Below are 26,338 nucleotides of genomic sequence, written 5' to 3'. Positions count from 1 at the left end.
GCATATCTTCTTCATCTCCCAAAAGGGTGCCAGAAGTGAGGCCAGGACAGCTCCCTCTTGACCCTGGAAACTGTTCAAAGAATTTCCCTTGTATTTTCCTGCTGCAGTGACCCCGGGGACAGTGGGGGGGGGGGAGGGACAGAGGGAAGGGGTTTCCTTTATCGACCAGACTTCTTTTTGAAACCTCTCCTTTTTTTCTGGGGCCAAATATTATAACTTCAGAGCTCTAAAGAAAGAAACTCCAGAATCTGGTTTAATTCTTCCCTTTTAAGATGCACAACTGAACTGAGGCCCGTGGTGTTTGTGTTATTCACATACAACTACAAACTTTACAAATCAAGGCAATATTCTGACAGACCTCGAGAGATAAGCTCCATAACCTCCCCTACCCCATGCCCGCATGCAAAGGAGAGGGGAGATGCGGGTCTCCTCCAGCACTCCAAGCGTTAAACTCAGCCCAGAGTCTAAAACGCAATTGGCCGAACACCGGGAAAAGATCTGGTTTTCGCTGCCGCGGGCCAATGAGCACCTCGAGTGGGAGGGTTTGAAGATACTAAGGAGTTTTCCCCCCTTTTTTTCCCTCTCCACCCCCTCCCATCGGCCATCGCCCGCCCCCTTTCAATCCCCCACACCGCCAGTTTGTTAAATTAATGCAGTAAGAAAGTCTTAAGCTCTGAAGGAGTCCTGGCCAAAGGAAGATGGGCGAGCTGAGAAAACCGAGATGCATCTGAAGCCTTGGACTCCTGAGCCCCGCGGGTTCGCCATGGACCCTGGCAGCCCCTGAAACTTGCCCTGAGCTCTCTCACGTCTGCAGCCCTAAGCAATGGGACACCTTTCCTGCAGCGATCATAACTTATTCGGCGGGGACCAGAGAACAGGAATCGCAAGGCGACAGCAGACAAGCACGCAGGCAGGGGAACGAGATTCTGGGACTCGGTCGCGATGCGCCAGCCTGGCACATTCTCTGGGATTTAACTGAAGGCATCACCGTCAATCGCTTCCCCGCGCCCCTAACCCCCTCAGGCCAGCCCAGGGGTATTAAGCCCTGCTCTCTCTACCCAAGATGCTCGCTCAATCTAACGGGCCAGCGCTCTGATCTCCACAGAAGATTTTTTTTTCTTTGCATGGAGCTGGCCGTTTAAGCAGAAAAACAGGGGTAAAAAAGAAAATATACCCACCCCCAAACGTGCCTCCCCAGCGCCGCAGGGAGCCAACAGACACGCTGGAGTTTAACAAACAGCAATACTCTTCGCGCTCTTGAAAAGCAGGGCTGGACGCTCTCCGCGGTGCTGAAACGCTTCGCGGCTGCCGCTGTCCGTGGTACCTACAGCCCCCTCGCTCCAATTTCCCCTGGGGCTTTCCCTCCCCTCCTGTTTCCCACCTCCCCTTAGCATCTGGATTATTTTTTCCATAGCGCTCGCTGGTTTTGTAAGTGCCAATTTGAAACATTTTTTGCCCCCATAACTCGTGGACTACAAAGCACAAGGACCTGAAAAATGTACAGCTTCAATACTCTTCGACTCTACCTTTGGGAGACCATTGTATTCTTCAGGTATGCAATTTTCTACTGACCACATAGCTCTGCTGAAAATGGGGGAAAGGAGCACGGAGGCTGACTCTTTCCGTGATCCTTCATTTGGGGGGAGGGGGTGCTGTATACCGCTGCAATCGGGTCCTTCCATCCCCCCGCTCTCCCCCCCAAACCCCGCCCGCAGGGTGTCTGGCTTGTGCGTGGAGGTCTGAGACAGTCGTTGCTCGGGCACTGTTTGTCTGTTTCTTGTGATTTGTTTGTCCTTCCACCTACTACACCCCTGCCTCATCACTGGCCCCCAGCCCCCCTGCATACTGGCTTTCACTCAGCTGGGGACTTTAAGAGGAAGCTTTAGGAGTTACTCAGTTTAATTAGGACTGCATTCTCTCTAACCGCAGTGCCGAAAATCTCAGCTCTCCCGTCTGGGAGCCAAGTGACAACTAGCGGTGACGGGGAAGGTTGCACTCGAACTCGCTGGACACAGAACAACATTTCATTTTCTATCTTTTTTTGTTGTTTTCTTTTTCTGCGGGGTGCGGGGGAGTGTTGCTGAGGGTTAGTGCTTGGAAACAATAGTGTTATGACCTCAGGTTGTAAAGCCCTCAACTCGGGTCCAGAATGGATCTATTTAGAAATAGATTATGGGAAACATTTCCCTTCTGAAACTTTGGCTCTCTCCTCTCTCCCATTCACCTTTCCAAACTCTGTGTTGTTAGCTGAAGATCCTCAACTGATAGACAATTCCTGTTTGTTTGGTTTCTTACTTTATGTCTCTCCCTAACTCAATAACTTGAGTTCCCCCACCAGTTGTCTCCCAGGTTAAAATTTTCTGCCTACAGGCTTAGCATTCTTATGTTAGTAGAAGTGAAAAGTGAAAAATCACCTCTTCAGGAAGCATTGAAATAGATAGTCCTTTTGTAAGTGGGTGAATCATGCCCTCTTCAGAGATGGTTATGATAAATTCCATTTATATAAATTGAAAAAAATTATTCTTCTTCCATGACCTGCAGGGATCATTAATCTTCCTCATTTTAGATGCCTGCCTCTCATGTTTTACATGGCATTGGATTAACAGTAATTTGAAAAACCTACCCTAGGTTTTTTAAAATAAGTAACCACCAAATATTAATCTCGCCTATCATAAACCAGCAAATAATTCTTGGGGTTTCTTGTTGTTGCTGTTGTTATTGTTGTTGTGGGGTTTTTTTTACATCGTAGAGTACTCTGCATATTGTTGGTTTGACTAATCCATTGGTTGGTTTATTAAATGAATGAAACCTCCCCCTATATTATAAAGGTCTATATGTCTTCCTGTTGAGATGAAGACATGACCCCTTTTCTTCTCTGAGATACCCAATGCTAAAGCTTCTAATCTCCAGTTCAAATAATTCTTTGATAGGCCACAGTCCTGCCCACAGCTCAGAATGCAAATAGTGAGGGAGTCAGAATAGAGAAGTGCAACAAGCCAGGGCCTTGTGAAATTTAGTGAAATGTAGCTACTTTGTGGGGAAAGGGATAAGAAGCATCCTCTTAACTTAACAATACCAAATCCTTTCTTCCCTACATACATAGAACTGAAAATGTTGTGGAGGTGGGTAACATCTGTATGCAAATCGATTCTCTGTTTGGCTTACAGAGACAGAAATGAACCACAGAGATTAAAGAGCAAATTAATAAAACCAAGCACATCCCCCCTCCCCAAACTCCTTTTTTCTTGATGAACAGTATGTAATGCTTGATTTTTCTTCTCCCAGACGTTGTCTTTGACAGAAGGGAGACACAGTCTAAGAGGTGTGCATTGTAATCATTTTGATAAGGTTATGAATCCACCATGTTAATACTTCAAGTAAACTGGTGGTGGCCTATCAGGAAGCATCAGTCTTCGTCTCCCTTCCCTCCGGGTGTCAAGGCATACATGAGCTACAATGGATATGGGATATAATCCCATGTGTCTATAGGAGAACAAGAGTCGTAACTATGGAGAGCTGGAAAGGGATTGGTACCACTGCACTTTTCGAAATATAGGAATGGCTACATCATTTGAGGGGTAAATGTTGTCTCAGAAATGTCCTGAAACATAAAATCATAAAAACAAGAATTGAACTAAGGAAATGCCCTCAGCAATTTTTCAGAGAAGTGGGAAGGAAAAAAAAAAAAGGTGATAAGGAGGGAAAGTATCTTTATTTAATTGGCATTTTCATTTCTAACTCTCTCATTTGCTAAATTTTAGGAGAAAATAAAGAAGCATTAAAATCTGGAGGCTCGATAGAATGTATGTGGGGGTAAGTGGAGACTGGCAGCTCCCTAGAAGGTTCCATGAGAATAAGCCCTTTTCCCCCAAGGGACAGGCACCGTGTTGGAATGAGCCAATCCGATCATCTCAGGCTCCCAGGTACTCCTTAGGATTAAATGATGCCAGCTGCTCACCTTGTTGGGGAAATCTGGGGGCTAGAAAAGCAAAGGAGATAACAGAAGTGCTGATGCATCAGCACATAACCAGTGAAATGGCAATTATGACAGCAAAACAAACAAAACAACCATCAGAGTGCATGAGGCAGAAATCTCAGACAGTGCCAACACGGAGAACAATTGAGGCCTTAGAAAGAGCTGAAAGGGAGAGAGATGAGGGTACAGGGTGGCAAGCAGCACTGCAGTGCTCATCAACTGGCCCCCGTAAGTAAAAGGAAGTGATTTGACTAAAGTCCCTGTTCTGATATTTTAAAAGCCTGTGGCTCTGAAATCCATGGGTGACATTCTAGGATTCAATAACCTAAATTTTGTTTATTTTCACCTGGGGATGCGGCTTTACATCCAGACTGGTCAAAGATAATAGGCAAAGATATGTTTCTTACGGTAGAAACACATTCCTTTCAAGCCAAAGGAAACTTGCTTTGATTCCTAGAGCCCTTACGATGGCTTATGGTTGGCAAGGGACCAGGGTGACCCCAAAATATTCTCACCTTCTGAGTAACCGAAAGAGACCCAGGATAAATAACCATGTTTCTCAGTCTCAGCACTATTGACATTTTGAACTGGATAATTCTTTGTTATCAGAGCTGTCCTGTGCATTGTAAGATGTTTAACAGTACCCCTGGCACCAGTAGCACCCCCTCCCCACATCATGACAATCAAAGATCTCTCCAGACACTGCCAAAAATCCAGGGAGTGGCAGGGGGTGGGGACAAAATTTCCTGCTGTTGAGAACCACTAGTATAGAATGACCAACTATTTCGTCTGCTGTTCTGAGGTACTAATTATAATGAGGAGGAAAGTCTAGTTTCCCAGAGAAAATGCCCCTAATGAAACATACGAAGCACTCCAGTGAAGCAAAAAGAACCTAGCTTGTGCCTGAGAAGGGAATAAAGGCAGAGATGATAAGCCAAGTCTAACACATGGGTGGTTTTCCGAAAAGATGACAGTTGTTCTTTATGTGCCATTTCCATCTGCTGTCCCCGTAAGACGTTTCCTTGCACAGGGCATGGTACTAAATATATGGCGCTCACTTGCTAAGAAAGGTCGCCAGAACCTTGAAGGAAAGATATTCCTACTCACCCTAGGGTTGAACGGAACATGGCAAATAGACTGTTTCATATCTCAGTCTTGAAAAACCACCCAGTCGAAAGATACATGAGCTATCCATTGAAGTGGCCCCTCTGGCGTCCCAGTCTCCAAACTTGCTCAGAGGGGCAGATGACCACCTGGACCTTTTCCTCCTGGTAGCATATCTGTATTCTCATCTTACCTGCTGCATTTTTGGGCACTGCGCACAGTGTCCAGGAGCTTCTGAAATGGGTCAAGGACTTTTTCCTAAGGAAAGAAGCCCCTTGGGAAAGTTTGCAGGAGGGCCAATCAAAATGTCAATCTTCCCTCTTTTGTGGGCTCAGGAACCTTGAGAAAGAGAAAACATCATGTCTTGTATTCCCATGGGACAGCTTGGACAAGCACCCTAGGCTGGAAAATGAAGTTATGAATCAGCATGTGACTCCTGCATATTTGTAAAACTGATAATGACCTTTCGGGGCATGTTTAGGGAATTTATCTTTGAGACCACCTTATGAAAGAGATTGCAACCATGTGGTGCAGTGGAAAGAGCAGTCAGGCTATGATTTGAGAGCCCCCTTCTCGAGTCAGCTCTGCTCCCTTCCTGCAGTATGGCTTTGACAAGTTTCTTTCCCCTGGGAAGACTCAGTTTTCTTACCAATCAACTCAGATGACTGATTGTCACACCTCTAAGTTCCTTCCAGCCTCGCACAAGGTCTTTATGCCACACACAGGCCCAGTCCCTCAAAGGCCCAGGATGAATTTGCGTCAGTGCTGACACTGCCTTCGTTTTTTGAGCAGGCATTTATTTATCATGTGTTTATGTGTCCAGTCCAAAACTAGGTACTCTGCAGGGCACACAGAGGTAGCAGATGCCACAGTCCCTGTCCTTGCAGAAAGGGGAGACATCGCTCCCTTTAAAGCTACATTAAAACCCTTTTTCCTTCCTCAGAAGGCCGGCAGAGCTCCCCGCAGACAGCCTGTGCGCACGGCCTGCGACATTTCTGTGGGCGTCATTAACTTTATTTCTTTCATCAGATGGCAGAAGCCAAAATGATTTTTAAGATGGATGGCACTGTCTCCCGCCTGGCCATCTTGATGCTATTCTGTAGGTTTTTCTGCTGCTTTAGGTAAAGCAGCCATGGCCCAAAGGGCAGGAGACCTGGGATCCAGAATTGACCTAGTGGCATGACCTTGAGAGGATTCCATGACCTTTCTGGCCTCAGTTTCCCTCACTATAAAATGAAGGGAATTGGCAAATCACTGTCTAAAATAATTTTTAGCTGTGCCAGTCAAGAATTACACTCTCCCAATCTTCTCCATAAGAGAACAGCTTTGGGTACAGCTATCAGCATATTTCAATTATGACGAGAAATAGGAACAATGAATTATATTCAGGCTCCAAGTTCTGAGAGTATTGAGGACCTCACTAACAATTTCGCTAGGTTGGGAGTTACCCCAACCTAGGAACAATTATTGACAGGTCCCATAGATATGTCAGTTTCCCCAGGAAACCTTCATATGATAACAAAACATAATGCCTGATAACTATCCTCACAGACCTGACGAGTGGCCTGAGAAAGAGGCCAAAGGTTTCTATCCTTTTATCAGGGACTCTGTTTGGGTTTTTCTCCCACATAAAGGCTATCTTTTAAAATTTTTGTTTTCCAAGCCCCATCCATCATTAACTTATTTTCCTTATCATTATTAGTCAAAGGCATACATAACTGTCAGAAATACTGAACATCATGAGATAAGCAATGTCACCACACTGGGTTGACCTAAGAAACAAAAGTAAAGACACGTGATGCTTTTTAGTGAGTCCGTAGAGCCTTGTCAGAAGTAAATATGCAATTTGTTGGATTCTTTGAAATTACCATTTCATGAACCCCCTAGGTACACAGGGACCCCATTTGGAAAACATTCGATGTGATTTATTCTATAGAGCTCCAAGAGAAGAACTGGAATACATTGATAGATTATTTTTTAATATGCATATACAAATTCTAGATCAATGCATTTTCAAACTTTCTGGTAGATCAGTCAAATGGTGAAAGGGGCTGCCTCAGTGGTAGTGAGGGTTCCTGTCAGCGGAGGTATGCAAGCAGAGACTGGAAGCCTACCTTTCGAGAAGGACGTAGAAGAAATTTAAGCTGCTTTTGTGGATTGAGTTTGTAATTTGCTACAAAAAAGTACATGAAATGCAGGTCAGAGACAAATCTTCATAATACTTATGTCCCCTCCTTTCCTGTTTCCCAAATTACCACCTGATCTTTGTCAGTTCTCTGAGTCATGCCATAAACACACACTCACTCGCACCTTTTTCTTCTTTAAAATGGATTGAATAATGAATAAATAAGGCAATGGACACCAACACACATAATATGACCAAGGATTATTAAATGGAAATCACCTTGGTTATGTAAAAGCCTGGTTTTCAGCCATGAGAAGGACCTCAGAATAAGAGAATGTCAGAGCCAGAAGAACCACCAGAAAAGGCACTGGTCCATAGGCACGGATGGTAATCACAGGACTGACAGCCTGTATGGCGGAAGGCCTCTCAGCCCTGAACTCCTGCTGTCTCTCCTGCACCAACTCCGGTTAAGCCTGACACACAACTGAAAACACCATAGGGCCGGCCAGCAAATTCATTCCAAGGGAACAATGTCCTGAGAAGCCCGGAAGAGGGGCTTATCCGCACACTGCCTACTCTTTGTAATGCAAGCCCTTCTGAGGGGGGTTGAGGCCCCAACGCTTTTGAAACTCCTTATAAAGATCCCTTTGTGGTTTTCCGAAGTTGATATTGTCCGAATCTCCCGAGGCTAATTCAGTGCAATTAGATTACCACTCTCTGCCTTTGAATTCGGCTGTTTTTCAGTGTCCGTTGCTAAATGAGTTTACCGTCTTAACAGGGCGCTGCTGACAGACATGAACCCCAGCCATGAAATGGGCAGCATTCTCTCTTGCCTCATATGCTGGGCAACCCACAGGCACCTAAACAAGCTCCGCTGCCTTCCTCACAAGGTCCATCCTCCATCTCCCACCCTTTCACCCCCAGAGAATCACACTTTCCTTCAGTGTCATAAGTGCCACCAGAATCAGGGGGATGTAGGGCACTCCTCTAACGCAAGGGCTCTCCAATCTAGCTGGGAGGGGCCTGTCAAACACACACCTCCCCACAATCATACCAGACTACTGACACAGAATCTCTCAGGATGGGGACCCAGAAAACTGTAATGCTGACAAGAATCTCTAAGTCGCTGCTTTTCAAACTTCAGTGTGTGTCTGAATCACCTGAGCATCTCATTAAGATGCTGAGTCAGACTCAGGAGGTCTTTGGTGGGGCCTGAGCGTCTGCATTTCTAACAGCCCCCAGGGGATGCTGGTGCTCCAGGAGACCAAATGTGTGAGCAGCAAGGCTCCAAACCCTTCTGACTGGGGGCCCCTGACATAGATCAGCCCTTTTATTCTGAGATGAGGAGAGGAAAAGTGGCTTCCTCAAGGTTAGACAGAGAGCAGCAGAGCTCCCAAAGCTCTACCCCACTGTGCACATTCCCCGGGCGTGTTCCCCTGCATGCCATCTGTAGAGCTCTTGTGCCCTGCACTCTGCCACTGCACTTCCCTTCCTTCACCCTTCGCACACACTGCTCTCCCTGATAAACAGAACCGTGCACCTGGAGAAAGGCTCCTCGGGGAGCACTCCCATGCCCTGAGGCCCTGTGTACCCAAAGCCCCCATTCCCACAGCTGGGAACTCCCACTGTGTGCCACTGGATAAAAAGAAGGAGCAGCTGAGGAATGGGCTTTGAATCCTGCCACCAGGGGCCCTGTTCACAGCAGTGAGTCTGCGGGGACTGATGGAGGAGGGAGATCAAGGGATCAGGAGGGAATCTGTAGTTGCTTTCTCCAAGGGTGATCTCACTGACTACTAGTCCTGTGTGCGCTATCAGCCCTGAGTAACTAGAGACTTCCCTTAGTGCTCACAAACGTGCAGAGGATGCTGCCCCATTCCACCATCTGCCTGACCTCAGAAAGGTCCTTCCTTCTTCTCTACCCCTCTGACCTATCATCCTTTCTGCAAAAGCACGTTAGTATCTTACACATCAAATAGAGTGACTGCTACGATCTTCAGCCTTCGAAAGCTGTGTGTTTCTTGCTGTGTGCTCAGTTCTGCAACACTCCCTATCTCTAGAGGAATCCTGACTGCCAGGCAGACTTGCAGTCCTCTCTTACAAGAGCACTTTACAGTTTATAGAGTGTTTCACATTCACGATCCCACATGAGCTTCTCAATCACCTTTAAAAATAGATACAAAACAGGGGTTACTATCCCCATTTTAGAGTTGAGAAAACTGAGGCTTGGAGAAGAAAAGTGACTTGCCTGAGACCATGCTATTAATCTTAGGGTAAAGCCAGGATTCAAATACAGATCTCCTTCCTCCCATCTGACCACACTGTCTCTTTCCTCTTAAAGCTGGAAGATAGATAGATAGATAGATAGATAGATAGATAGATAGATAGATAGATAGATAGATAGATAGATATCCATCCCTAACCCTATATGCTGTATATCTATTCCTCTTAAAGCTGTAGCCCCTGTGAGCTGGTGCACATATCAGGCTAATAGCCCTCACCCTCTGCCAGTGGGATGTAGGGGTAGAGAGAAGAGCTGGGAATTTCCCATCAGGTCTTAGGTTTGACAGAATCATTTCCTTCTGATTCTCAGCCAAATAGGTATTCCTTTCTTGTTCTTAATAATTTTTAATTGTACAATATATGCATACAATCTCATTTTTTTTTAATTCTAATACTAGACTTAAACCTAAAATCCCCTCCCAGCTTTTATTTCTTTTTTTTTTCCCTCCCCCCCGCTTTTATTTCTTTAAGGAGTGATTTTATACACACACACACACACACACACACACACACACACACGAAATGATAGCACTATAAATATTTCAATATTTATATACACATGTTGAAATATATATGGAACATTATTGAACTACATATACTATCAATTGAAAAATGTACACTATGATTTCATGGACTCGCACTGCCCGTTTAACTCTGTAATTTGTTTTATTCATGTATCAACACGTCTTGGGAAGTTTTACCTGTTGAGGCATACAGCTCCACCTCATTCTTTTAACTCCTGCAAAGCATTTTATGTTACACATCTCCCATTGTTTTCCAGCCATCCACCTATTGATGGGCATTTATATTTTTTCTAATTTCTCCACTGTAATTAGTGCTGCAAAAAAAATCACAGTGTACCTACATCTTTGTGAAGACATGTGACTTTTTCAGGCAGGTAACAAGAACAAGAAACAGGACTGCTGGGGCACAGCGCGTGTGCATCTTTTGTGTTAACAGACGCTGCACGCAGACATTCCTTTCTTCCTGACCATTCCCTTCCTTCTTCCCTCCCTCACAAGGCTCCATCTCAGCCTTGACTGCAACAACTCACCAATAATGGCCAGTACAATTTACTGAGTGTTTACTGAATGCGAGGTATTGTGCTAACAACTATATGCCTCATTTCATAATCCCACGGAAGTCCTTACATGTAAATATTATTATTATTATATTCCCATTTTTTTAAAGGTGACAGAACTGAGGCATAAAGAGGTTCTATAATTTGTCCAAGGATGATGGGAGAAAATTTGTGACTGAGTTGGGAGGTCAGGAAGAAGGACAGCGTAATCTCTGGAGAGTTGTTTTCACATTTTTTTAAATTGCTGATCTCTAGTACTTAGACCAAAGACCTTTTCAAGCCCTACATTCTAACCTCCAAACGCAAATAAGACCCGGTCTTATTTTACTTAAAGATAAGACCAGGTCTTAATATAATAAATATAATATAATATAATATAATATAATATAATATAATATAATATAATGTAATATAATATAATACTGGCTCTTATTTTACTATAAGACCGGGTATAATATAATGTAATATAATACCCGGTCTTATTTTACTATAAAACTGGGACTTATATTAATGTTTGCTCCAAAAGACGCATTAGAGTGGATTGTCCGGCTAGGTCTTATTTTCGGGGAAACACGGTAGGTCTACGACGTTCATTTGTGCTGCCCTTCACTGAGAACACTGGGCTTTAATAGGACAAAACACTCAGTTTGCCACAATATGGACTCCACCTCCTGTTCCAGCTCCTTTCCTTCACACAAACCAAATTCCAGCTCCAGCTGAACTGCGCACTGGTTTCTGTAACGTGCCCAGGAGTCTTATCTCTGTACTTTTCTCACACTGTTCCCTGTCCCTCCGTAAGTCTGGAAAAACGCCTTCCCCCATTTCTGCACTGAAAGGCACACCAACCAGCTCTGGATTCAAGCTAATTTCATTTTCCTTGCTGTATTATCTTGGCAGTTTGCTCAACCTTTCCAAGCCTCAAGTATCTCATCTTAACAAATGGAAATAACAACTTCACTGGTAGATAAATGAAGCCACCTTTTGATAAACGTGCCACCTTGGCACGTTTTCTGAGCCAAGGACAAGCCCTTAACGAATGGTAACTCCCTCTCCACTTCTCTGAGATCCTCTCCATGCCTCACCTCCTCCAGGAGGCATCCCCTGGATTGCCCCCTCCCTGCCCCCACTGGGCATGGGCTTTCCTTCCTAAATCCTTTGGAAACGGAGGCCTTACTCTTGGTCTCAGTTTGCTCAATGTGGCCTGCCGTGTATTTGGGTGCCCTTCGACCTGCCCTGCCAGATTGTAAGCCCTCCGAAGGCTAGGAACTTAATGCGTTTCTTGGTGCTGTGAAAGGCCAACAAGAGCAGGGAAACACCCCCGGGGGCTTCCCAGAGTTTTCAACTTGCTCCACTTCCTCTTCATGGAGGTATGATCCAGGGGTGCCTGTGTATTAGCTATTCAGTGCTTGTTGAATGGAATGAATTCCTTTGTCCCCACTGTCTCTCCTGTCTTCCTCTTACTGGCTCTGCAGAAGCCCAGCACCGGAAGGCTTTCAACCAGCCAACCCCAAAAGCACTGCTGTGTCTCCCCGTGACCCCTTTTTGCTCCAAGAAATGAGTCACAGTGAGAGTGAGCCAGACACGGCAGCCCAGCCCTGGCTCAGCAGCTGTTGCAGTGAGTTGTTCAGCCTCATCCTTGCTGTCTGGCAGAGCATGGCCAAATCCTGGGCTTCTCAAAAACATTGGAGCCCTCGCAGATAAGGCTGCTTCACACCATCACCTGGGTCTATAGAGAGGACCCTTCCACAGATAAGGCAAACTTTATAAAATGGTTTTTAATTGTGCAGAAAGCCTGCACTTCATTGACGATAGTTTTCTTGATGGGCCCTAACCATCTAGTAGAAAAAGGAAAGCTCTTCACAGGAGCCAAGAAAAGATTGCATCACGCCTAGAGAGAAAGGCCTTAGAGGAATCTGTTGGATATGCCTTGAAATATAAGAAACTACACCTCCTGAAAAAGAGGGTGATATGGTTCCATAAGAGATGTAATCCCCACGCTGCCTCAAATTGAACAGCCTAGAGATTAAAGCAAGTTTTCGTTCCCTGCAAGCCCTACTCTGACTTTGTAACTTAAGTCTCAGTGTTTCCATCCCTAAGGTAAGACTGGACTGTGTAAAGACTATGGGTCTTTCCAGCTGTCATTGCAAAATTCTTAAATGAAGTTGACTCACAGAAGACCAGCAATTAAAAACTCTAGCTTGGGAATCAGTCGCATATGTTCTGGAGTCCTGGTTACACAACTTGCTAGTGATCTACCTTGGAGCACAATTGTTTTTTAAGATTCCTAAGCCTCAGTTTTCCTCATCTGTAAAATGGCAATGATAATTATTCCTCCCTGACAGATCCGCCTAAGGACAAAATGGAAGAAGACACGTAGAGTGTTAGCACTGCATGTGGCACATAGCAATTGTGCAAAGCAGGAGAACCATGATTACTATTATTAAAGAGGGGTAGGTGCAAGGCATTGTGGGAACATAAAAAAGAGCCTGACTAACTCTGCCTGGAGGTGGGGAGACAGTACAGATTTGAGAGGAGTCAGGACACTTAAACTGGGCCATAAAGAATGACTAATTCACCAGGTGGCAAAGAGTGCCAAGAGAGGATGATGCAGGCAGAGGAAAAAGGCCTACAGAACAGGCAAGACGGAGGATGGGACGCTCAAGGGCACTGGATGGACCAGCTGTCCACCGTTTCCCAAGCTCAGCCCAGTCCTGCCCTGCCCTGCTCTCTCCCAATGGGCCTTTGATCCCTTGGAAGCATGGGTGTGAGTGGATAATTTGTTCATTGCCCCAAAATAATACTTACTGTAAGCCAGCAATTGTTCTTAATTCTGGGGATAGGAACAGTGATGAGCAACACAGACATGGTTGCTGCTCTCACCCCACTTAACTGCTAGCGGGGGTCCAGACAAACAACTTGGGAACTACAGAACTTCGGGCCACGGTCAGTGCTATACACCCAGTAAAACAGGATAATAGGACAGAGAAAGGTCCCCTGGAGTCCACCCCAGGGCACCTACACTTTCACTTAATCATAGGGAGATGGACACGTGGAAGAGGACGGTTCCTTTTTACTGATGAGGAAACAGAAACCCTGAGAGGAGCAGTGATTCATCTAAAGTCTTGAAGCCAATAAGTGCCAAAGGCAGGTGGCCTCATTCCATACAGAAGAGTCAAAAATATCCAGGACAAAAGACTAAATGGGAGAAAAAAGCAAATAGTAAAACAGTATGTATAGCAGGATCCCATTTCTATTTTGTTAATGTTTTATTGCTTTCATAGAGGAAAAAAAAAAAGTCTAGAGAAATAGACCCAAACTGTTTATAGTTGTTATTATCTCTTGAGAATGAGACTATGGGGGACTTTTTGTTTCCTACATTAAATATTTCAGTAATGCTAGAATGTTTTACAACAGTATATATTCCTTTTGAAAGCTGAAAAACAGATATTTTAAAAAAAAAAAACAAAAGGATGTCAGAGAGTATGGGCACGCACACAAGCAAATTTGGAGTCTACCTTAATAAAAGACAAACTGCACCAGGTGAGAAAAAAAGACATTTGGAGTGATCCGAACTGGTGTCTTTTGTCCTGTGCTACAAGTAAAATGTCATTGGAAAAGAGAAGGCCAGAGTTATAATATATACCTGGGTTTTTAGAAGAAGTGAAGTGATGCGACATATTTTCAAAAGAGAATAAGAAATAAAAAGGAAGGGGGAAAGAGACGCGGGGGAGAAAGAGGGAGACAAGAAGAGTAATAAAGAGAGAACAGCACGCACGCAACTCAGTTCTGTTCTGGGTTCGGCCAAGAATCTACTGTGTGAGTCTCTTTCCTTCTCTGGACCACGGTATTCTCATCTGTACAATAGGTGGGTGGACTATACTAGACAACTTTAAAGATCTCTCTCAGCTCCATGATTCTAGGATTCAGAAACCAACGAGGGAAAAGAAAGCATATAGAGGACCAGAAGGGGAGAGAAATGTAGGTGGGAAGAAGCAAATACTGAGAAGGAATGATGAAAGGAAGAAGAAACAAGAGGAGAAAGAAAGGAAGGCATTTCCCAAAGCAGTTGGAGTCTGCTTATCTTGTTGAAAGAAGAGAAGGAAGGACTCTCACATCAAGAATGACAACAACAAAAACTTTATCCTCAGGCAGCCACTCCCCCATCTCCCACTGGTGGGGGCCGTGGCTGATGTTGGTAGGAGCCATGGCTGATGTCTGAAGAACAGGCTCCTGGAAGGATGGAGGATGCTGCCTCGTTCTCCATGTCTAGGTAGGAAAGCAGCCCCTCCTCCTGTGGGCCTGACAATGGACAACAATGATTAGCATATTTCCAGGCTCTGGAAGATGTCCTGGGGAAAAGACTAGAGAATGTGCCCAAGGGAGCTACAACTGCAACATTACCCTTTGTGCCCGTGAGGCCGCCATCTTGGGAACCACCAAATAGAAAATCCCGGGCCAGAAAGAATCTGCCAAGGTCATCTTCTCCAACCTCCTGCCTCTAAGCATCCCTTCCCTAGGCCGTGTGCCTAAGGATTTAGCCCAAAATGACACTCAGTCCTATTCTCTGATCTTGTCATAGTTGTCGGAGCCATTCCAGGCCACAAGGCCCCTGCAGACGAAGACAATGCCTCCAAATGATGGATGATCCCCTAATCCTCATGGCACAGTGCTGGGCACACATGGGCTCTTCAAACCCATCTAATAACTGATCAGTGGGGTGAAAGGGTTCTGATCTCTCTTTCTCAGTAATATGTAGTCAGCTGCTTAACATCTCAGTCTAAACACCCTTCCTTTTGTTTACTCCACTGCCCCGTTTCAAAGTCCAAGCTATCATTTGCCTGAGGGGACAGAGCCTGGCAGATACCTTCCCCGCAGAAGTGAGGTGGAATACCCCTCTGCAGGTAATATCTGCAAATCTGGAATTGACCCCAACGAGGGAGTAAATAAACAGTGTCACTATGTAAACGAGAACCACGGGCACAAATACAACATTACCGATCATTGTCCATGAACATATAATGAGCAACTTCAATATAACGGCTTCTTACCTAAGCAATTTTTCTGAAGTAGTTGACTCTTCCCAACAATCCAGAAATTAGAATTAAGTATTCCTAGTTTACAGATGAAGCAACTGAAGCTCAGAGAGGTTAAGCAACTTTCAAGGTCATACAGACAAGTAGGTCACAATTCTAGCCTGCTCCTCAGATGATTCACCGCAGAGCGTGCACCGAGAGTGCAGCCTGTAAGTGAACAGTTCCAGCGACAAGAAACTCGCCATCTCCTTAAGGAAGCCTCTTCCTTATTAGGTAGTTTTCATGGTCAAAATATTCTTTCCTCACATGTACCAGGGAGCCACCAACCTCTTTGAAAGTCCCATCTGCCTTCGCTAGGACAAGTCAGTGGGCTATACAAGGACCCTAAGTTATGGAATCAGAAAGGTCTGGTTCTATTCCTACCCTACCCCCCACTAGCCATCTAACTTTCAGCCAAGTCACTTCCGCCATCTGGGCCTCAGTTGCCTTATCTGTACAATATGAACACAAGTAGGTACCGTGTTTTCCCGAAAATAAGACCTAGCTGGACCATCAACTCTAATGCGTCTTTTGGAGCAAAAATCAACATAAGACCCGGTCTTATTTTACTGTAATATAAGACTGGGTCTAATATAATATAATATAATATGATATAATATAATACCGGGTCTTATACGGGTATTAGTTTTTGCTCCAAAAGACACATTAGAGCTGCCTGTCCGGCTAGGTCTTATTTTGGGGAAACCAGGTACCTCATATAGAGTTTTGGAGAAAAAAATTAGTAATATTTGCAAAGGGCTTATCTCAGTGCCAAGCAAATAGTAAATACTCAAGAACATTATTTTATTAAGTCGAATCCCTCTTCCCATGACAGCCCAACAGGGATTTGTGAAAAATGATCTAAGTCTTCTCTGAGCCAAACACCACCGAGTCTTTAATTATTCTTTACAGGTCAATTTCAAGTTTGTTTACCAGCCCAGTTGTTCCTTTCTGGATCTGTTCCAATTTGTTAATGTCCCTCTTAAAATGCAGAACCTATGATGGAATATAACGAATTAGCCAAGATTTGAAGTACAGCCCACATCCAGCTTTTCCTGCCACCCCTGCCTCTTTCAGTCTTTAGATTTTTTTCTGAAGTTCTTCAGAATTACTAGGTGCAACCTGGACTGGAATAAAATTTTAGTGAAGACTGTATGAATCTTGTCAATAGAAACTTTAATTTGTCTTTGTAATAAGGGCTAGCATAACAAGTGGTCTCTATGGGCGTGCCACTGTATCAGCACTTGATGTGTATTTTCTCCCTTCACCCCAACAATCCTAGTGGCACCATTATTCCCCTCATGTTACTGGTAAAGAAACAGATTTGAAGAGATTGAGTGTCTTGCCTGAGATGACACAGCTCTGTGGCAGAATCAGAGTTGAGTCTACCATGCCAGCCTACCTCAAGCGTGTATGGGATGTTTGGAATACGTAAGGACTTTCAGAGCTAGAAAAATGGATATGACACAAACAGAAGACATAGGCAGGGCAATTTAATTGTAAAAAAATGGTATCACACAATGTTGGACTTCTGAACTACACGGCCACAAAGATCTCTCCTTCTCCCCTCTAGCACATTCCAATGGCTCCAGCTTCTTGGGCAATATGAGTTTACAGAGAAAAGGGGTAAAGATAGATGCCGTAGTCTCTCTTCTAAGTCTCACCTTCTCACCACTGTCTTCAGCCCTGGCTCCTCCCAGACTCCGCCTTATGAAGAATTAATTTTCAATGAGGAGCCCAGCGCTAGCCCTGCAGCGGGGAGGGGCTCCTTTATACTGGTAGAGCTTTTCTGCTTTAGAAATATTTATAACCTTTGACTCAGCAAAATTTTGCTTCTAGGATATGAACAGAGGTTTGTGACGGGGGGGGGGGTGTTTTCACAGCATAATTCATAACAGCTAAAAATTGAAAATGATATAAATGCCCATCAATAGAGGGATAGCTAAATGAATGCTACTACAGCCACACACTGGCATATGCAGTCATTTATAATCATGTTTCTAAAGGTTTAACAACATGAGAAAATGCTCAGTTAGAATATTCAGTAAAAAAGCAGGAAACGAAACTGATTACAATCTATTGAGGGGGAAAGAAACCTAGAAGAAATTTACTAATATGTTAACAGCAGGTATCTAGATAATGGAATTTCCAGGTGGGTTTTATTTTTTGTTTTAAACCTTGTTGTATTTTTCCAATGTGCCTTTATTGCTTTAATCATCAGAGAAAAATGTTATTTTTTTAAGGGTTGAAAGAATCTGGTCTGAGGGCAGCCAGCCAGCTTGTGAAGTACAGTTTTTGCCACTGGACACTTTCCATCTGTCCAGAAGCCATTACTCCTCTGTTACCATCAGATCACCTTCATCCTATTGATTGAAATGCCAAAGTAATACTATTAATTTACTACCTAACAGATAAATTCCTAAGAGCACAGCAGAAGGATTACCTGCAAGTCCTGCGGTACTCCTCTAGGTGTGAGAGTGGGTGGTCCTTACAGATGCAAACACAAAGCACAAAGAAGGCTTTAGAAGCTCATAAATTTGTCCCCCATCATAGAGCCTAGATCAACCAGTTCTCTCTGAATCAATAAAAATCATATTGGACATTACTCCAGATACCGAAGTAAGCACTACAAAAAAATTATTTATTCCTTACAGTAACCTTATCAGTAGCAACTATTATCACCCCCATTTAACATATGCACAAACAAAGACAGGCAGGATAAGCAATTTGTCCAAGGCCACACAGCTAGTACCCTGTTTCCCCAAAAATAAGACCTAGCCGGACAATCAGCTCTAATGCGTCTTTTGGAGCAAACATTAATATAAGACCCGGTCTTATTTTACTAAAATATAAGACCGGGTCTTATATTGTAATATAATGTAATATAATATAATCCGGGTCTTATATTATTTTTTGCTTCAAAAGACACATTAGAGCTGATAGTCTTGCTAGGTCTTATTTTCGGGGAAACATGGTACCTGGCAGCCTGGATTTGATGACAGAGTCCATGTGCTTTACTCTGGAACAAGCCCCTGTTGAGTCCAGAAATGGGTTCTTACTTGTGTAAGATCTTACGCTTTCTTCAAGATGATTTCCAATAGTAATTTATAAATTAGGACAGGAAGTATCTATACTCTATGGATAAGGAAACTGATGTTTAAATATAGTGAAGGACTCTCTCGAGATCACACAAGGAAAGGATCAGAACAGGCAGAAGTCAAACCCAGGATTTCTGACTCCACATCCACAGCTTATCTCATCCCATGGGTGGCTTCTCTTTGCCTCTGAGACATGCAACAAGAAGCAGGAGGCAGTGGCAGTGGAACTATGAGCTACAAAGAGGTGGCTCTGCTACAGGATCCTGAAGGGGCAGGATAAAAAGGAAATAAACCCCTGAAAGGCAAAGAAAGACTCAGCAATGACCCCTGAGATTCTTTGACCATTAGCCCTCCTTCAGCCTAAAACCAGGCAGGGGCACGGGCCACAGCACCTTATCCTTCCCCGATCATCCATCTATCTTCCTTTCACTCATTAAGTCCCACAGGTTTTACTCACACATCTTCTCAGTAAATGTTCTGTATGGAAGCTTATAGTAAACCACAGAGCAGCAGGAATTTACAACAATGCATATTTGAGTTGAGTGAGCTGTTTTAGCACATTTGAACAGCTGCTCCAAAACATATGCCAAAATTCTACCTCATTTGGATTCATGTATCAACTCTGCCATCAAAGCACCTTGACTAAGTCATTGAACCTCTCCAAGCCTCAGTTTCCTCATCTTATAAATAGACAAGAAAATGGTGCCTACTTCATAGAGTCACTGGGTACATTAGAAAACATGCATGGAAAAGTTCTGTGCATGGCACCTAAAAAGTGCTCATTCGTAGCAATTGCTATTATTGTTAGTCAATCTCCAAATCAGTTTCCTCGTCTATAAAATGGAGATGATCACCCCTACCGACATTGCAGAGTCATAATATACAGTCACGAATTTATAGCAGGTGCTCAGTAAATGTCTTTTTTTTAATGCACGAGATGACCAAGGTCCCATAATCCTAAGACTTCTCCACCTACTTCTTCCCAAGACTTTTGTAACCTGCTAAAGTGAGACAAAAAAGTTCCAGCCCACTGAGCACAGCTGCAGTTCTCTGTCATTAGGGATTCAGGGAATCAAGGAGGGCTATTTAGAACATTACTAGAGTCTGAGCTGCTGCTGCTGCAAATTCTGTATTTACATACAAATACCCACTTCAGCGCTCCTAAACCCTCTTAATTCAGTTAAGTGTTCTATTTCTGAAGAGTAGTCACTCAGTTTATTATAGGCAACTTCAGGTTTTAATCCAAGTTGCTCTTTCTACAATTAAAAGTCATTTTCCCCCTTAGTGCCCGGTAAGGCTTGTTTACTTTCTCAACATTCACCTCTGAACCACAGTCTCTTGGATGATTGAAGACCACACGTATCCGAGGTCCACTCTTAAGAAAACCTGTTTTGTCTGGGATAAATAGCCCACCTTGCTGATGTATTCCCTATGGGTTCATTGCAACCTGGCTTATTTTCCACTACAGGTTTGAACTAGTATAGACTTGGGAGGGGGAAGCGATATGTTTTTTCTAATAGGTGCAGGTATTCGAGCACTTACTTGTCTTCACATAAGTTTCCCTCTATTAGTTTGGGAGCTCTTGCAAAGTAAGAGCTATGACATATTCATTACTGATAGAGTTAAGAGAGAAGTCCGTGGGGTGAGGGGGACCTAGATAAGTTATTGAACCTCTATGAACCTCAGTTTCCTCATCAATAAAATGGGAGGTAACAATACCCAATCCATAGGATTATATTCAGGATTAAGTATTGCAGATAAAGCTCTTGGTGTAATGCCTGGTGTTTTATAACCACTCAGTAAGGGCTAGTTGTTATTATTTTATTATATATCCTGCTCAATCACCTAGTACAATCTCTGACATATAGCAGCACCCTATAATTATTTTGGATAAATAAGTAAATAAATGAAGTAGCAAATTAATCCTATCTCCTATGAGATGATGGTCACCCCAAAAGTGCTTAGTGAATGGAAAAGCCTGACTGACCTGAGAAGGCAAAGAGTTTATTTCCACATGTGTAAAAGCACCGTGAACTTTTGCCATTCAAGCAACATGCAATGGGTAAAAGCAGGTCACATTTTAAAGATGAGTGAACTAAGATGGAGAGAAATAAAACGAGCGGCAAAGTGACTAGAGAGAAATTCTGAGGGACAATTTAATAAATAATCAAGAAGAGTTCGCCCACCCTCTTCCTGTCTTTGGGGAATACCTTGAAGACAGTCAAGCAGAAGAAGCCCCAGACCAGACCTGCAGTCCCTGGTCACGTTATGGCTCTGCCATGTGAGACCCTGAGCAGGTCTCTTAACCTTGAGCCTCAATGTCACCACATAGGCATGGAGATGTTGTCATGGGGATGGCATGGGGACCCAATGCAGTGATGGAGTGTGAAGTGCCATATAACCTGAAAGTGTGATTTGTGTGACAGTGGTCGTACGTTATTCTCAGCCCATACTTTCCAGTTCCAAGGGCTCCATGAATTCTCACTTGTAGCTCCAGGGAATCACACAAACATTAATATCACAAACCAGAGCAGCTCCTCAGAGGGACCTTGCAAATCACTATCACTTGGCAGAGTCGGTAGAGTGTAATGGTGAATAGGGTGGGCTTTAGAGACCAGCCGACTGGTGGGCTCTGCCTCAGCCAAATCTCTGAAAACGCAGGTGTCATCTATAAAGTGCAGGTGATCCTGTCATCTTCATAGGATGGTTGGGAAGATTAAATACAGTAACATATCCAAAGTACCCCGCACATAGTAAACACTAAGTGAATGGCAACTATTACTCTCATTAGTGACTATCACGTCTTTATCTATTTTCATCCTATTCTTATTGCTCCTCAATATTTATATCACTATTTGAGGTCTTTGCGACCTCAAATGGCCAATCCCTGCTGATTAATGCAATCTCTATTTCCCAAAATATTTTGTCCAGAAGCCCTGAGCTCTATTCTCTGCAAAGACGTACTTTTCCAGGGAGATTTATCTGATTAAAAAGAAAGCTGCATTGAAGGTAATGAGAGCCATTTTCTCTCCTGTCCAGCTCGTGGGACGCATGCTGATTATGCAGGGCCTGCTAAGGGCTTGGACTCAGGCAGAGTAAATCCCACTGGCCTGTTCTTCAGCCTCTGAAAAATGCCCCTGGTGTCCTCACATTGTAACTCATCGTGGGGCCTACTTGATGCCCACAGGCTTGAGCCCAGACTTCTTTCACCAGAGAACCAGACTGGAGAATCACGCAGAAGGTCAGAGGCGCAGGAAAATGTCCCCACGTGAGACATACGGGGACAGTCAGGGCAAAGCGAGGTGGCTGTTGCAGAATTATAATAAATGACCTAAGTCCGGAGAAATGTAGAGCTTATGCACAGACATAGGTTTGACCTAGCCCATGGGTCTGCATCATTCCATGGGGTCGGAGGGTTGGGGATACTCCTGAAAGAAGAGGCTGGCTTCTTCTGTTTTCCTGCCTTGGATTTTCCCAGAGGACATCAGGTATACTTCCCCAGGGACTGACTAAAGCTATCAGGGCCAGAATCTGGGGCTTTTTACTCCAATCAAATCAAATTAGCTGTGCCAAGTACCCGCACAGCTAAATTCAGCTTCTCCTGGGAGGCAAGGTGTACATCACCTATTTAACAAATATTTATTGATCCCTGAGCATATGCCAGGCCCTGTGCTTCGTGAAAATCTTATTTATTAAGAGTCTGGAACAAAGCTTGCAAGAGTCATTCTTTCAGGGTCTTGTCTACGTAACACGCGATTGCCCCAATTCTGAGGGAAAGGAAGGTTGGAGAGCTGAAGGCTGAGCTTCAACCAGAAAACACCAAAGGTTGCCATGATTCCAGCCTTGAAACATACACATGAAGGAGAAGAAAGTGAGAAAAAAAAGAAGAAAACATCGACATAATTTTAGTAAATACAGTGTGGTATGACAGAGTTAGAGCAAGTCACGCATCTTAAGCCTTAATTTATTTGTAAAACGGAGACAGACATCCCTACTTCCTACCTCCCAGGCTGTTAGCAGGATAAAATGAGATAAAATATATAATGCTGCTTCTTGCCATCAAACAAGAAACATAAAAAGGAAGCTTTTTGGAAGTAAAATAACAGGCTATGAGAAATAGAGACTCCCTCTCCAGGTGAATACGTTGGATTAGCTACAGGAAATTCTACCCTCCACAGACTGGGTTTGAGGGTCTTTGATGCTGTAGCAGGGCCAGGATTAGGGTGAGGCAAGGGAGGCACCCAGGGCACAAAATTTAAGGAGGCACTCACTCTCAGGATCCTGCAAGTGCAGAGTTGCCACTTACACAACCCTGAGAGTGAGTGCCTCCTTAAATGTTGCTAGGTGCCTCGTTCTCATCTTCCTGCTGGCCCTGCCTTGTGGGAGATACTAAAATAAAGGAGGAGAGTTAGTGGACGGAATGCTAGCCAGAAGAACAGACTGGAAGCAGTGATAAGGGGTATGAGAAATCCCTAGAGAAGCAGAGTTCCCTAGGGACAGGGGAAGAACCAGATGGAATCTGAAGGTTCCCTCCAGCTCCAAGGATCCAACATTGTATCTTACAGCAGAAGAGAATCATATTCAAATGCGTGTGCTTTTTACTCAGATAAAAGTTCCTTATAGGAAGTCGATATAGCTGGGGGCTGGGGGGTGGGGACAGGAGGGGGGAAAATGTCTTGTTCCGTAAGACCCTGGGAGAATTGGGCTCAGAGCATGCCAACTGTGACATTCTGCCCCCAGGGGTGTTTAGCAGGTCATGGAGTGAGAGCAATGAAACCTCAGGCACTCCCCAGTCAGCCTAAACCCCTCACTGCAATCCAATAAAATCCGAATTGCACAGCTGGCCAGGGAAAGCCAGATGTTGATCTAAGGGTACAACCCAGGCAGAGCTGAGGGCGACCAGTGGGGCGCGCGCGCGGCACAACAGCCTGCACGTCCCTGGGTTGGGCCAGGGACAGGAAACTGGTTCGGTCCACAAGGCTACACAGTGCCAGCCTCACTCAGCCCCACACGGCCCTCCCCACCCCACCTCCATTCCTTTCCTGAGGATAGCCCACGGACAGAAGAAAGCTTTCTCCCCAAATACACAACGTGGACGATGGCAAATGTTAGGTCTTTCTAAACGTGCACAGAGGTTTAATTAATAACTCTCAGAAAAATTATCTGACTCATGTCCCTACCTCCCCCCAAATACTGCCTTCTTTTTCTGAACCGCCACCATAGTCCAATTAGGCCACCTAGGCTGGGTAGCAGCCTCTTATAATTGTTTATGTACCTAATCTATTGTATCTGCCGAACTATGAACAATGAAAGGCCGAAGGCCATGCATCAACAAGATGATGACTGATTGTAACTCCATGCTAGGCACTGAACAGACCGACACCAGCCCTGCCCACGCGGAGGCAGTGAAACGTTTATCTGCATCTCCCCCACAGTGCTTTATGCATATAGTGGGTGCTTAATAAGTCAGAAGGATCAGAGGCCAGGACTCCACAATCTAATCCCTTGGCACAGACTGGTGATCCATCCTGCTACCCTTCCCTGCTGGGCCGGGCCCCAGAACCCTTCTCTGGACAGCCACCACTAGTTGAATGGAGTGGGCACTTGAGCTAAAACTGTTTACTATGCCTGATCTAACCCAAAACCACCATTTCACGGAAGAAGAAACTTAGGGCCATCTAAGAAAAAGAATTAGCCCAAGACCACCCAGAAACTTAGAGATAGAGCCAAGATTACACCTGGGTTTCCCAGCCCCCACCTTAATGTTTTGTCCTCTATTTCACAATGATCTTCAAAATTGTGTATTAAGTAAATGCCCATGAACACACAGAGCTGACCTTCAACGACCTTGACTAGTTAACCAGGTACTTTGTACACAGAATAAACACCAGCTCATCGGACCACCTCCCTGCCAAGATATTCTGGCCCCAGAGGATAAGTTGCCTGGAAACCGATGGGCACCCACTGTCTAGAGGTGTCTTTGGAAGACACATTTCTCCAGTTTGAGCAGGCCACAATTCAGTCCAACCAGAAACAAATAAGAAATCAGAATGGATTATTTTGCTGTAAAGGGATTAGGAAAGGAGAGTCTTCCCTTTACTTTCAGACCCACCTGGTTGCTACTCCCAACCCCGCAGACACCATGCTCCATCCTCACCTCTTATTCTCTCTCTCTCTCTCCTCCCTTCTCTCCCCACTTCACACACACACACACACACACACACACACACACACACAAAATGTCTCTGTTCGCCAAGTCCTCTCTCACCTCTGGACTTTACACATGCTGTTCCTTCTACCCAAAACACTCTTCCTCCCTATTTCTTCCAGGCCAACTCCATACCCAACATTCACATTTAAGTGTTTTATGCATATAGTGGGTGCTTAATAAATGGCAAAATCCACTTTCTCCACATAGCCTCCTGGAAACCCCCATTCTTCCAAGTGCTGTTGGGTGCCTGTCCTCTGTGTTCGCTGAATTCCTCGACTCTAGCACTGGCCATACCTCAAACACCTCCACTTTCACACTTCCCTCTTCCTTTCATCCTCCTCACCCATCTCCTGTCCCCTCTCAATCTGCACCTCCAACATCCCTCCCTTGGTTACCCTCAGCCTCTTAGTCTCTCTTCTGCCCCTCACCTTGGCTTTCCTCCTCCTTTCCCACCGCCGACCTCCTGACTTCTCTGCCCGTAGTGAACTGAGGAGATGGAACTGATGGGAGGACCCTCTCTGCTAACCCAGAATGGTTTTGGGGGTGTAGTGCCATGCAGGGTGCAATTGAAACTGTTTTTCTCCGGTACCATTGCTACTCCAGCTCATTTGAAATTCAGATTGACAGCTCCACATTGATTCCCTATTTCTAACTGATGTTGCAACAGGAGAATGAGAATCTGAGCATTGATCTGGCCTTTCTTCCAACAAATCCCTGAAAAACGAGTTGTTCCATTGGAGAGAAATCTTGATAGTAGATGGGGAAGAACCAAGACACAAACACACTGCCATTTCCCCAAAGGACTCCAGACAAATTCAAATCCCACACCAGATATGTAAAAAAGAAAAAAAAAGAAAAGGAGGGAACATTATAGACTAATAAAATGATTCAGAGCCAGAAGGATACTTAGATATTATTCTAATTCCCTCATTTTATAGCTTAGGAAACTGAAAGGCAAGAGGGAAGTGACCCACCAAAGGTCACACAGCACCCACTTCACCTGTCACCCTGCCTCCAACCCCACTCCTGGAATTTTCCATGGTCTCCATCATTAGGAGTCAAAACCGAGGTCCTTTAGATACCAAAGTCTCCTAGTGTGACAAATCCCCTAATGAAAAGGTGATAGATAGTTTAACTCTCTGTCTATTCAGTGCAGCTATCACCATAAGCCTTCTCCGTGAGGGCCAGAACACTTGGTCCCAGAAGACCTCACTGTCTTTCTGGAAATTACTATTAATCACACCTGTCTAAACCAAGTCTGATTCACTACATTACATTGCAATAATCCCTGAAGCAATTTGCATCATTTCCAAATACTTGTATAGGATCAGCAAATCCTAACAATCAAACGTTTCATTTCTCGGCTCCATTCCTAGCTTCTCTGTCCAGTA

General features: G+C 44.4%; 1 protein-coding gene across 2 annotated transcripts in view; it reads left to right on the top strand.

Annotated features, from left to right (window-relative positions):
- The first annotated feature begins 690 nt into the window (after positions 1-690).
- The window catches only part of GLRA1 (glycine receptor alpha 1), a 72,559-nt gene continuing 46,911 nt past the window's right edge, over positions 691-26,338 (top strand). For both annotated transcript variants that reach the window (XM_033096431.1, XM_033096430.1), the window contains exon 1: positions 691-1,552. In XM_033096431.1, the coding sequence (XP_032952322.1) occupies positions 1,497-1,552 (56 nt within the window). In that variant the 5' untranslated portion in view covers positions 691-1,496. The remainder of the gene's footprint in view (positions 1,553-26,338) is intronic.

This window comes from Rhinolophus ferrumequinum, chromosome 24, assembly GCF_004115265.2.
Source record: "Rhinolophus ferrumequinum isolate MPI-CBG mRhiFer1 chromosome 24, mRhiFer1_v1.p, whole genome shotgun sequence".
Classification (NCBI taxonomy): Eukaryota; Metazoa; Chordata; class Mammalia; order Chiroptera; family Rhinolophidae; genus Rhinolophus; species Rhinolophus ferrumequinum.
This window is presented reverse-complemented; position numbering and strand designations above follow the sequence as displayed.